Source organism: Bufo bufo, chromosome 1 (genome assembly GCF_905171765.1).
Source record: "Bufo bufo chromosome 1, aBufBuf1.1, whole genome shotgun sequence".
Lineage (NCBI taxonomy): Eukaryota > Metazoa > Chordata > Amphibia > Anura > Bufonidae > Bufo > Bufo bufo.
Window position 1 is genome coordinate 682,044,606 of NC_053389.1, and position 14,385 is coordinate 682,058,990.

Consider the following 14,385-nt stretch of genomic DNA (forward strand, 5'->3'; position numbering starts at 1 on the left):
GGAAAACTGCCTTAGTTGCCCATAGCAAACAATCAGATTCTACCTTTTATTTTCCAAAGCAGCTCTGAAAAATGAAAGGTGGAATCTGATTGGTTGCTATGGGCAACTCAGCCAGTTTCGCTTTACACCAGTGTTGGTATATCTCCCCCATAGTGTTGAGTAAGTTTAAATACTTTACATATTCCATTTATGATGTTTTCTTTTCCTTTCACATCTAAAGCTGTTCTCTGGATCCTGGTTACCTGATTGGCTGGAACTACACTGCCCAATTATTGGGAAAATATGTTACTACAAACTTTCAGTCCCGATAATCTGACCTTGTAAATGTGCCGCCAATCACCCAATAAACAAGCGAAACACTTGCTGAAATAGTTGTTGTGCGGCACATTAAATAATCGTTTCTGGGCAGCAGATCGTGCTGTATGAACAGGGATCTGCTGCCCAAAAACAGTGATTCTGTAGGGGGACGAACGGTTGCAGTAGACATCTCTCGCCCCCATGCAGTGGATGTGATTGCTGCATATAAATGCAGCTCTTCAACTCCACTGATAAGTAGGCTATTATTGGGAAGAAAAATGTCCTTCCAAATAATGGTCTGCTTGGTCACTGCCTGTAAATGCTGCATAATGCACAGCAAAGCCCTGCGCAATTAACCAGTATGATCCATCATGAAGGTTCTATGTTTCCTTTAGTACAAAATAAGGCCCCCTGCACACGAACGTGTGCACCCTGAGGTCGCGCTGCGGCCCGCAAAATGCGGGCCGCAATGCACGAACACAGTCCCTGGGGCAGCGGATTGCGAACCCGTTCACTTGAATGGGTCCGCGATCCGGCCGTTCCGCAAAAAGATAGGACATGTTATATCTTTTTGCGGAACAGAAGTACGGGACGAAATCCCACGGAAGCACTCCGTAGTGCTTCCATAGGCTTCCGTTCCGTGCTTCCGTTCCGCACCATTCCGCATCTCCGGATTTGCAGACCCATTCAAGTGAATGGGTCCGCATCCGTGATGCGGAATGCCCATGGAACGGTACCCGTGTATTGCGGATCCGAAAATGCGGTCCGCAATACGGCAACGGGAAGCACACGTTCTTGTGCAGGGGGCCTAAGTCATTCAGACTCTTTCAGAATACTACCTCTGTATGCCTCCATATGAAATGAGAGACAGAATATGGCGGTGCCGCAGATGGCTCATGCGCCTCTATGGCACTTTTAAATGTTTGTACAGAAAGGAGCCAAAATATATCCATCTGCATGAACAGCTATGTCATCGGGTAAAAGGGCTAACAATTTTTTAATCCATTTTGTGTTTCCAAGAGCAACCAATAGAATTTTTCAAGTTATGTATATTAATAAAAGAACACAAAATACTTGAAAATCAGCACAAAAATGGTGAAGTATTTGATCTTTGACGTTAATAATTTCATTTAAACTACAAGCTTGTAGATGCATGTAGACAAACGTAACAAACACAAATAAAGCAATAAATCTTTTGAAGCTACTGACTATATACTGTACTATACACTACTGGTAACAAATAAAAATAGCATACGGTACTTTGCTTCAGTGTCCCAGGCAAGTGATGACTAATTTCCATGAATTGATAGTACAATTATTGCTGGATAAGGGTACGGCTACTTGGTAAGGTTTCCTGATGCAGATTTGGAAGCCAAAGCCAGGGGTGGATTCATAAGAGAGGAGAAGTCCTATCCATTCTTTAAACCATCTCTCCACTTATGATCCACCTTACCATGCGGTCATACAATGGTCTAGAAAAATACATACTGCTCTGGCAATGATGCAGAGATCAATAAAATTTGGTATATTTAGTTTACGTTTAGTATATATTTAGCATACTTACCACTACATTATAACATTATACAGGTTAAAATCTGGGGCCGTAAAAAAGCAATTGTGGATGAGAAGCAAGGAGAGTATGCACTGAATGTCACAAGGCCAATACTGGAGTTTTTTGAAAACTACTACGGTGTTCCTTACCCGCTGCCAAAATCAGGTATGTGTACTGAATATACAGTTGCAAGAAAAAGTATGTGAACCCTTTGGAATGATATGGATTTCTGCACAAATTGGTCATAAAATGTGATCTGATCTTCATCTAAGTCACAACAATAGACAATCACAGTCTGCTTAAACTAATAACACACAAAGAATTAAATGTTACCATGTTTTTATTGAACACACTATGTAAACATTCACAGTGCAGGTGGAAAAAGTAAGTGAACCCTTGGATTTAATAACTGGTTGAACCTCCTTTGGCAGCAATAACTTCAACCAAACGTTTCCTGTAGTTGCAGATCAGACGTGCACAACGGTCAGAAGTAATTCTTGACCATTCCTCTTTACAGAACTATTTCAGTTCAGCTATATTCTTGGGATGTCTGGTGTGAATCGCTTTCTTGAGGTCATGCCACAGCATCTCAATCGGGTTGAGGTCAGGACTCTGACTGGGCCCCTCCAGAAGGCGTAATTTCTTCTGTTTAAGCCATTCTGTTGTTGATTTACTTCTATGCTTTGGGTCGTTGTCCTGTTGCAACACCCATCCTCTGTTGAGCTTCATCTGGTGGACAGATGGCCTTAAGTTCTCCTGCAAAATGTCTTGATGAACTTGGGAATTAATTTTTCCTTCGATGATAGCAATCCGTCCAGGCCCTGACGCAGCAAAGCAGCCCCAAACCATGATGCCCCCACCACCATACTTCACAGTCGGGATGAGGTTTTGATGTTGGTGTGCTCTGCCTCTTTTCCTCCACACATAGTGTTGTGTGTTTCTTCCAAACAACTCAACTTTGGTTTCATCTGTCCACAGAATATTTTGCCAGTACTGCTGTGGAACATCCAGGTGCTCTTGTGCAAACTGTAAACGTGCAGCAATGTTTTTTTTGGACAGCAGTGGCTTCCTCTGTGGTATCCTCCCATGAAATCCATTCTTGTTTAGTGTTTTACGTATCGTAGATTCGCTAACAGGGATTTTAGCATATGCCAGAGACTTTTGTAAGTCTTTAGCTGACACTCTAGGATTCTTCTTCACCTCATTGAGCAGTCTGCGCTGTGCTCTTGCAGTCATCTTTACAGGACGGCCACTCCTAGGGAGAGTAGCAGCAGTGCTGAACTTTCTCCATTTATAGACAATTTGTCTTACCGTGGACTGATGAACAGCAAGGCTTTTGGAGATACTTTTATAACCCTTTCCAGCTTTATGCAAGTCAACAATTCTTAATCGTAGGTCTTCTGAGAGCTCTTTTGTGCGAGGCATCATTCACATCAGGCAATGCTTCTTGTGAAAAGCAAACCCAGAACTGGTGTGTGTTTTTTATAGGGCAGGGCAGCTGTAACCAACACCTCCAATCTCCTCTCATTGATTGGACGCCAGTTGGCTGACACCTCACTCCAATTAGCTCTTGGAGATGTCATTAGTCTAGGGGTTCACATACTTTTTCCACCTGCACTGTGAATGTTTACATGGTGTGTTCAATAAAAACATGGTAACATTTAATTCTTTGTGTGTCATTAGTTTAAGCAGACTGTGATTGTCTATTGTTGTGACTTAGATGAAGATCAGATCACATTTTATGACCAATTTGTGCAGAAATCCATATCATTCCAAAGGGTTCACATACTTTTTCTTGCAACTGTATTGTGTCCATTGTTGGCTTGTAAATAAACTAATTTCAATGAGATATTATATTTTTTGAAGGGTGTATATAAAAGGCACTCACATGAAAAAAATCTCTCTCTTTAATGTGTCCTTCAAGGAAAAAAGTGAAAATGTAAAAAAATAAAATAAAATACTCACAATAACAACCCCAAGTTATAATTACGTGGTGTCCATTGTTCTGGTCATTCATAAGAGTCTTTATATAAAAATCCTGCAGAATGTCCTTAGTTCTATGCAAATTCTTTTCTGCTACATGTGAATGAGGCTTTTAAAATTGTATTGTAAATTACAGTGAATTTTTTGTCCATAATTCATTCTACAAAATTCTGTACCGTGTAAATTCATAGCGTATCTTACAGCCAGACACAAGATGGTAAGAAGGAAAGGGATACGGTTGATCTCCAGGATGGTTTCATTACATATTTCTCAATTTTAATTGTAAACCAAAAAAATACAGGATATTGCTTATGTGAAATTTCCCACAAAATTTTGCGTATTTTTTATGTTATGTGTGCCTTAAAAATGAAAGTACACAGTACATCTCTTCCAAGTCTGAAGCTATGGGTGTTAACAGATATGCTTCGAAATGTGTGCTTTAACTGTTAGGTGTCTCCCCTAGACCAAATAGCTCTCCCAGACTTCAACACTGGAGCCATGGAGAACTGGGGACTTGTGACATACAGAGAGACTGCCCTCTTTTATGACTCTAAGGAATCTTCCATTGGCAACAAAGAGAGAGTGCTCACAGTCATAGCTCATGAGCTCGCACATCAGGTTGGTTATCTTTCTTTTATACTTTTTGTGATATGATTTACTACATGTCAAATCATAAACTAACAGAAAAAACAGTTCAGACAAATTGACTTAGACCTCATGCACACAAAATTATTTTTGGTCTGTGTTGGATGTCATCTATGTGCTGTCTGCATCTGTGCATCTGTGCTGCAAATGATAGAACTGGTCCTATTCTTATCCGATTTGTGGACCAGAATAGGCTTTTTTTTTTACAGTGGGCCCCATGAAAATTTCAGGATGCACACAGGTCTCATCCGTATTTTGCGGATCTGGGTTTACGGACTGCAAAACGGATACAGTCATGTGCAGGAGGCCTTAAAGTTAAAGGGGTTGTCCCACGAAAAATATTCTACAGTTTTCAAACCAGCACCAGGATCTGAATACCTTTATAATTGCATGTAATAAAAAAATTTGTATACGCACTAGTCAATAAAATGTATCTGTATAGCGCCACCTGCTGTTTGTTTCTTTTCTTATTTCTTTGACCTGCTCACTGAGAAGGCCGCACATGCTCAGTTTCATCCTTTAACTGCCTCCTGAGCTGTGATAGGGAGAGCTGAGACACGCCCCCTGAGCTGTGATAGGGAGAGCTGAGACACGCCCCCTTAGCTGCAGTAGAAAAGACACTCCCCTTGAGCTGTCACCTTGATATAAATCTAGCAGAGCAATGAATGATTGTCAAGCACTATATGATGTCGTATTTTAATTTTTTACATTATTCATGGGACAACCCCTTTAAGTATTATGCGGATTCTAACCTGTCTACAGCATGTTCATTCACTGTTCATTTACCCTGGGTGAACCTATATGACTATATTAGAGATTACAGGCTTCACCTATAAAATTCTATGTACGGTATGTAAACATCAGTCCACAATGAAAGTCAGCTAAACATGGTGCATTTTAAGCAGAATACATTTATACCCATGCTAACAATATCTTTTCTTCTCTGTAGTGGTTTGGAAATCTTGTAACAGTTCGATGGTGGAATGATCTGTGGCTGAATGAAGGTTTTGCCACGTATGTGGAATATTTGGGATCCGACTACGCAGAGCCCACCTGGCACATAGTAGGCTAAGATGTTCTTGTAAAGTAACATAACATATCTGAATGAGAGATGATAGTTAATGGAGATGAGATAATTTAAAGAGTTGTCAAATAATTGACATGTATCACCTATAAAGTGGGGCCCCAAAGCTGGGACCCACACTACTCACATAGACTTAGTAGTGCACATGTTTGACCACCCCTCTATTCAAACTTCTCCTTAGGTTACGTTCACTTCTCAATGTGTACTCCGTTCTCTGTTCCGGCAGAAGAACAGACTTCTGGAGCACACTGTATATGGCATAGCTGCACCCTGTTAGGTACCGCCGGATCCCCATAGACTTTAATGGGATCCTTTGGGGATCCGGAAGGTTTCTGACACAAATGCCATCTTTCTGTTGGAGAAATACAGCAGCATTCAGTATTTCTCCAGCAGAAAGACAGCATTTATGCTGGAAACTTGCCAGATCGCATTATAGTTAAAGGAGGTCCGGCAATGCCCAGCAGTGGTCGGCTATGCCACATACAGTGTGCAGCCAGCCAGTAGCGCAGGGGCAACACGTGAGGTGCACGGTGGACCGATGAGGGGTCAAGTAATAAAACACAGTTCATCAGTTTACTCACGGTTAGCAGAAAGCCTCCCTGGGCTGGCAGTACAGTGTTGAGGTGGACAGCACGAAATCCTCCGGGGCACGCTCTGTGGTAGGGAAGCATCAGCCAAGATGGTGGTTGAGGTGCCCTTGATGTTAGGGGTGCTTAGGGTGCTTGTTGCGGCTGAGTCCCTTGATGGTTTTTGTCGTGACGCCAGTACCGTTAATGGTGGTACAACCAATAGTGGTAATAATGAGGTAGACAGTGGTAAGATGCAACTCACAACTTTTACTGTTGTTGACTTTGGTTGCAGCAGTACAAAATACAGTCTCTTGATGGTATTAGAGTAAATCTGCAAATCCACTGTTCCTAGGCTTTCTTAGGCTTGATTTAAGCTTAGCCAGATATTTTCTGTATCAGTGTAATTTGGTGAGGTTGCTGGAGGCTATGGTATCCTTCACCTGAATATCCCAAAGGTCCTGGATGCCTGATTTGTGGCTTTTATCCTTTGGATGTTTAAGTCTTTTCTTTTGTCCCTTTCTGAACTAAACTTTCATCAGAGCAGAAGTGCTAGATCTGCACTCTCTCACTCTCAGCAGACTGACTAATCAATTCACAACCACTGACCTGTCCCCGTCCCTGTCTCACTAGGCCTGACCTAGGTATATATAGAACCTACGTTTTATCCCCATCTAGTGGTGGGATGTAGATTCTGCAGATAAATTAGTACAAAGTCACACAATACAGCATAATATAGTTTAGGGTAAAAAGTGCTTTTAAGCAGTGCCCACACACATGTAGTGGGACGCTGCAAGTGTACTCGATAGTCTGTTCCTTTTGCTGGAGTAAACATTGGAGATGTGAATGTAGCCTTACTGCAGTCATGCAGTGATGGGGAATGGGGAGCTCCGGACACCCACTGATAAAGGAGATCCATCAAAGAGGTCCCCACATATTAGAGATTTATCACCTATCCTGTGGAGCTGATTTTGGGAAAACTGAAATAAAGTTCACTGATTTTGTGAATATTCCCTTCATATATATTGTGGGTGGTCCCATCTTACATGCAATGGCTTATACAGTACAGCATGTACAACATAAACTAACATATACAGGGAGGTAGATCTGTGTAACAATTATATTTCCAATAAACATCAGCATGCTCTTTCCTTATATAGTTGAGTGCATTATGGGGCTGCAAATTAGTGGATCCGATTTACAAAGACTACTTCTGCAACCCTTATAGCTATGCACAAGGGTATCAAGTGAATCCATACGGTATAAGAAGCCCTGCAACTGCTATGAGACCCTTGGAGATAAAGAGGGGAATTTATTATGAGGGGAATATTTGAAGTCCATTTTGCTCGAATCTACGTTGGTGTACTTTATGACACATTTATCAAATATCTCATGTTGCTTGATAAGTTTGTCTTATCCTTAAACCTAACTCTTCTGCCTAGAAAAGATACTCCAGTTTTCTTCCTCCACCCTCCTACTGGAGTGAGATTGCGACTATTTTTACAACTTTTAAAAAAAGTCTCAACAATAAATCTGGAGTCAAACTCATTAACATAGCTAGCCAAATCCAATTTTCCACCCACATTACAAAACTGGAATCAGTGGTGTAAAACTCCTTTTTGGTCCCAGCCCCTTTCATACAATTTGGTAAGGACATGTGCATGAGCAACTGCACTGCCGTCAAATGTGAATAGGAAACTGGTTCAAGGGTCTTCAAGGATTCAAGTGAGAGAAGAAAATCAAAAGACAAGACCCTTCTGGCCTGGGTGGGAAAACCAGGCACAATAATGGGCTAGGCCCATATTAATCTTTGTTATGGTATCCCCTTTCATCTATTGTATGTATACAGTACCACTAGCCAGTGGTGTATCTTGGTTTTGTGCTGCCCTAGGCGAGACTAAACTCGGGCACACCCTAATATAAATTTGACCCATCCCTTCCTGTCAAGGCCAAACCCCTTCCTCTGTAAACCCCACCCCTTCCTCTTTACAATACATTTGTGTTAGAGGTTGCACTATTTCAATTTTTAGAATAATGATACAGGCAGCCATTTTATTTAATACATTTGTGCTAATTTCTGTGTTGGTTGGAGGGGGTGAGGGGCAGTATTACACAATATGTATAAAAAAAATATATAAAGATTGTGTAATACTGCCCCTCACCCCCCTCCAACCAACACAGAAATTAGCACAAATGTATTAAATAAAATGGCTTTATCATTATTCAAAAAATTTAAAAAGCACAACTTCTGCCTTTGCCTTTGCTATGGAAAGACACAAAGCCCTAACTGCCCCCTGTGATCATCCAGTCGCCATATTTATTGCTAATTTAGTATTTATGGGACTCCCATAAATACTAAATTGGCGATAAATATGGTGACTGGATGATCACAGGGGGCAGTTAGGGCTTTGTGTCTTTCCATAGCAAAGGCATATTCACAGGCTACCACCCATAAAAGGCCGCCCATACACTGCAGGGGGCAGACAGGGCATGATCCACTGTAATGTAGGTGCACCCAGCTATGTGACCCATACACTGCAGGGGACAGACAGGGCATGATCCACTGTAATGTAGGGGCACCCACCTATGTGGTCCATACACTGCAGGGGACAGACAGGGCATTACAGCCACCACTCACCGACTCAGGGCAGCAGGTAGATGAACACGAACAGGATCAGGTAAAACAGGAGGAAGACCCAGATGTCGAACCAGTAGGAGGGCTGAGACAGCGTCAGCAGGCAGCCCCAAGCCTCCCTCCTCCGCTCCGCCAGCTCTGCGGACACTGTCTCCGGCCCGCCTTCATTTTGCCGCTGTGCCCGCTGCCGAGTGTCCATGCTGCACTGCGTCCGTGTCTCACAGGGAGACGGCGAGTCTCTGAGCTCTTTGACAGGGAGCGGTCATGTGGCTGGAAGAGGTTACGTTGTCCTCATGGTGAGAACGGGGAGCGTCCCACGTACTGGGCTCGGCATCCTCTCATGCTGCCGCCCCATTGGCAAGTGCCTCCCTAGGTAAATGCCTTGTTTGCCTCATGATAGATACACCCCTGCCACTAGCTACAGATGTGTCCTTCCTTACCTCTTGGCCTATCCTATATATGTCTATTTGCAGTCACCCAGTAGGTATGCTAGCATATTGTGCTATTGTGTTTAATTTGCTCCATGTAAAATTGTCTTTAGAGTCCTTACTCAAATTCAAACTAAGGTAAGGGTAGACACATCTGATGTCTAATAGTCCTTTAGTTTTTCCAGATACTGCATATTATCCACCATTTATCCATGTGTTAAAGATAACAAAATATCTGCATAACAAGATACACAATAATAAACACTAACTATAAGACTTTTGTCTGAAACAACAATGTATACATGAACTGCAAGCCCTCCTACACTCAACCACACAGACATCAACAGAAAAGATTGGTTTGCTGTTTTAGAAATACATAGAATTTTGGCAAAACGAATTTCTGGTACTTATGAATTTTGTTTTCTGACAATTACAGAAAGACCTGATAGTGCTTAATGATCTGCACACAGTGATGGGTGTCGATGCTTTAGCGTCTTCTCATCCGCTCACTTCAAAGGAAGAAGATGTGAATACAACAGAAGAAATTAGCGCACTTTTTGATTTCATCGCTTATAGTAAGGTAAACTGTTCAACATACACATGTTCTGCATAGTAGAGCTGCTAAATCCAGTTGTTTAGTAGTGATGAGCGGGAGGTGCCATATTCAATTTCGCGATATTTCGCGAATATTCGAATGAATATTCGTATTATTTTCGTCGAAATCAAATATTCGTAATTATTTTATTTTTCGCGAATAATATGCGATTAAATTAATCGTAGGATTTTTTTTCAATTTTTTTTCCTGTATAAGGCAACGTTCCTATGACTATGGCTAGGCTAATATGTGTATTTTACGAAATTTCTTAATATTGCTCTAACTTTGTCTTTTAGAATATTCGTAATATTGCTCTAACTCTGTCTTTTAGAATATTACGAATATTCTAAAAGACGAAGCTAGAGCAATATTAAGAAATTTCGTAAAATACACATATTAGCCTAGCCATAGTCATAGGAACGTTGCCTTATACAGGAAAATAAAAATAAAAAAATCGTACGATTAAATTAATCGTACGATTATTTTTATTTTATTTTTTTCCTGTATAAGGCAACGTTCCTATGACTATGGTTAGGCTAATATGTGTATTTTACGAAATTTCTTTATATTGCTCTAGCTTCGTCTTTTAGAATATTCGTAATATTCTAAAAGACAGAGTTAGAGCAATATTACGAATATTCTAAAAGACAAAGTTAGAGCAATATTAAGAAATTTCGTAAAATACACATATTAGCCTAGCCATAGTAACATTGCTTTATACAGGCAAAAAATAAATAAATAAATAAATCGTACGATTAATTTAATCGTACGATTTTTTTTTTTTTTTTTTTTTTCCTGTATAAGGCAACGTTCCTATGACTATTAGTCATAGGAACGTTGCCTTATACAGGAAAAAAAAAGAAAAAAAATCGTACGATTAAAATAATCGTACGATTTTTATTTTTGAAAAAAAAATATCCGAATATTCGATTTCACGAATATTTGGAACTATATTCTAAATATTCGCGAAATCTCGAAATTGCGATATTCGAGAAAAAAATTCGAAATTCGAATATTCGCGCTCAACACTATTGTTTAGCAGCTCTAATAGAGAGCAATTAAATAATACTGTGGTCTAGTATACTTAGAAATAAGCAAAGCAATGTATCAGTATCTAAAATGTTAGCCTAAGCAAGTAGCTACCTTTGTGAATAAATAAATCATATAATAAAGATACATTTTTTACACAGTGTTTGGAGCAGTGATGTGTGAAAGATAACACATCTACCACCCATACACAGATCTAAACCTAAATACCAGCATCTCTAATACATATATAAAAAAGAAAAACAAACAACACAATAATGTTTTTGATAATTTTTTTACTATGACTTTAGGCTTCTGATGAAAAAGATACACAGATATATATTTTTCTTCTTGTTTTTTGTCTATTTTGAATAAGAAAAAAAAGGTTATATTTTAAAAGAAAGAAAATAAAAAACACACAGAATCCCTATAGCCTATCCATTTCTACCAACTTTCATTACCCCAGTCACTTTTCACCAGTAAACATAGCAGGCCCCATTTCTTCTGTAGCCCCTACACCCTCTTTCCCCTGCAGGTTCTACAGCCCCCACCCCCTCCTAACTGTTATGAAAGCTGACATTTTCTTTCCCCCCCCCCCCTCTACTTACAGCATGATTCCTTCCCTCATATCCATGTATAGTCACAGCAGAGACTCCCCATGCTCTTTCATCTATGGTTACTGCAACCCCAGTAGTCACAGCAGGTCTCCCGTTTATCCCTTTATAATCTCTTCCCACACTCTGCCACAATGTCCCCTCTGTTGGCAGGAAGCAACATGAAATCACTGCTGCCTCTAACAGTCTGACATCCATTCACTATATAGAGGAGGAAGCCGGCTCTTTATTGACCAGCGATAACTTTTTAGACAAGCATCATACACACAGTAGATAACACTAGCACATCAAGAAGCACACTGAAGAGGAAATTACTATCTATGGTAATCATCTTTTCATTACTCTTGCATTCACTGTAGGGTGGAGTGGTTATTCGGATGTTGTCCTCATTTCTCACTGAAGAACTTTTTGTAAAGGGACTGAATGTAAGTACCGCCTGCTTGTCAAAATAATTTTCTGCAGCTTCATTTCTAAATCAAATCACACCTAGCAAGCAACCAAGGATGTATGTGTAGTAGTATGCACAGAGGCCACTTTTTGGGCCCACCAAATGAGGGTTTTGCTCTGTTCTCACAAGACGAAACGTAAACTTTATTCACTAATTTCATTCTATATTTCATGCTATATTTTCAAGCAAATATAGAAAAAAAATCACAATAGGTAGGGTGTGGTGGGAGAGAGAGGGATGCAGGGGACAAAATTTTGACTGAAATAAGCTTTTCTTGTAACCTGGTATCTGGGGTGGCTGCGGGGGCCCCCATTCCATGTTTTGTTATGAAGATCACTATAAGTATTTTGATCTTCGAAATTTCTGAAGATCTTTTCTAGATGCTTCCCTTCTTTACGATAGTAATCTATAATGCATAGAAACCTGTAGATCATAGAATATTTACAAGGAAAAAACTGCCAATAATAATCAAATGCTCCAGTGCTCTTCTCTGGCGGGCTGCCTGGGTGAAATTCTGGGTATGACCTGTCTACTTATATTGGCCCTGCCTTATGTCAATTTGGACCTGCCTGCAACATGGGGCCACTTTTAGGCTTTTATTTACAGAACCACTATAAGTTCCGATTCCTCCCTGACTGTACCTGTGCATGCCTCCAGTTTTATATGGAATTCAAGTATGACGTTGCATGATAGCATATAATCTATATTAACATAGCTTTGCCATGTGCAGGAAACCTTATTATTCAGCTGTCTATGTTAACTTTCTTGTCACCTTTTTCCTAGGCCTACCTTAAAGAATTTGCGTATCAAAATACAGTGTATAATAATCTGTGGAATTCCTTACAAGAAGTAAGTTTAGATAAATGGTCAATCTTCTTAGATAGATTGTAAAGCCTATGGGCCAGATTTATCATGACTCTGACAGCTCACTCCACTTTCACATATGGGTAAAGTCAGTTTTAGCCAAGTCAGATTTATGATCGGCCCTTTAAGACTGTAATAAATGTGGTTTGACGGTAGCAGTTTATCCGTCAGTAAGCAGCTTTACAAAAGTCGCACGTCTTTACGAAAAAGTCGCATGTTCTAATAAAAAGTCGCATAATATAAGCATGGTCCTCACTGGAGTGAAATTGCGCTTTTTATTCGACTTTTTTGCAATTTTTTAAATAGTCACAATAGTAAACCTGTCTAGAGATTCATTTACATAAGAAAACACGCCACTTTCAGAAAACTGGCAAGTATAGTGCAGAGCCAATAAAAGTCGCACATTTTTGCGCAGTTTAATCTATTGCGCAAAAATTCATGACTTTTTCACTCCATTATTCTGACTTGAGCTAATGATAAATCTGGCCCATATGTGTTCATGCAAAAATAAAGAACTTTTCAACAGGATTGCATTAACTTCCCGCACTTGGTTTTCAAATAATCAGATTTTAAAGGGTCTTCCAGCTGACACCTGGCCACAAAGATCAGGAGATAAGTCCGATCTTGGCTATGTGGGCGTAAATTTTTTTAACAGAAATTTTTTTTTAAATGCACCGATTTCTCATTTTTTGGTCACCTTAGCCCTCCAAAAATTTTAACCAAAAACTAATTAAAAAAATCCTATATTCCCCAAAATGGCACCAATGAAAACTATAGATCTCCCCACAAAAAACAGACCACACAAAACTCTGTGGATGGAAATATAAGTTATGGGTGTCAGGATACAGCGATGCAAAGCATATTTTATATTTTTTTTAAATAGTAAAACAAATAATAACTATAGAAATTTGGTAACACTGTAATTGTACCGACTCACATGCAGTCATCATGTTTTTAGGACATAGCGAACGCAGTAAGAATAAAATCCCCCAAAAAACAGTTTTCACCATATTTCAATGCAAGATATGGTAAATGAAATGGTGACATTAAAAATGCAACTTGTGCCACAAAAATAAGCTCTCATAAGGCTATGTGAATGAAAAGAAAAAAAAACCTTGGGCTCTTGGAAGGTGGGGCAGAAAAAAATGAAAACGGAAAACATGAAGTTTGGCCTAGTCCTTAATGGGTTAAAAAGGTTGTCTCACAAGACAACGCCTTCGACTTTGTAATAGAATCCAGCCTATGATCAGCTGATTAATGTGGGTCTGGCTTTGCTAAGCACTAGACACGACGTCTAGACATACACGGCCGGGATAGATATGTATTTAAATGAATGGGCCACCAAGTAATCGATGGATTGGCAGAGTAAGAACCCTCTATGATATCCATAGTCTCTAACATGGGATATGAAAAGGCATTGTTGGATTGCCATAAACTACTTTTCACTCTAAAGTTTTTACTTCAATTACTTTTGCTCCCCATTCTTTTTCCAAATTTACCTCATTAAGGGCTCATGCACACGACCGTGTCGTTTTTTGAGGTCGGCAAATTGCGGATCCGCAAAAAACGGATGCCGCCCATGTGCCTTCCGCAATTTGCAGAACGGAACAGGAGGCCCATTATAGAAATGCATATTCTTGTCCGCAAA

The 14,385-nt window shown here is 40.0% G+C and overlaps 1 protein-coding gene across 1 annotated transcript in view; it reads left to right on the forward strand.

Moving 5' to 3' along the window:
- Window positions 1-14,385, forward strand: part of LOC120985919 (aminopeptidase N-like) — a 126,608-nt gene that overhangs the window by 49,555 nt on the left and 62,668 nt on the right. The window contains exons 4-9 of the mRNA XM_040414140.1: window positions 1,885-2,014; window positions 4,296-4,450; window positions 5,427-5,540; window positions 9,627-9,770; window positions 11,785-11,850; window positions 12,657-12,722. Of these exons, the coding sequence (XP_040270074.1) occupies window positions 1,885-2,014; window positions 4,296-4,450; window positions 5,427-5,540; window positions 9,627-9,770; window positions 11,785-11,850; window positions 12,657-12,722 (675 nt within the window). The remainder of the gene's footprint in view (window positions 1-1,884; window positions 2,015-4,295; window positions 4,451-5,426; window positions 5,541-9,626; window positions 9,771-11,784; window positions 11,851-12,656; window positions 12,723-14,385) is intronic.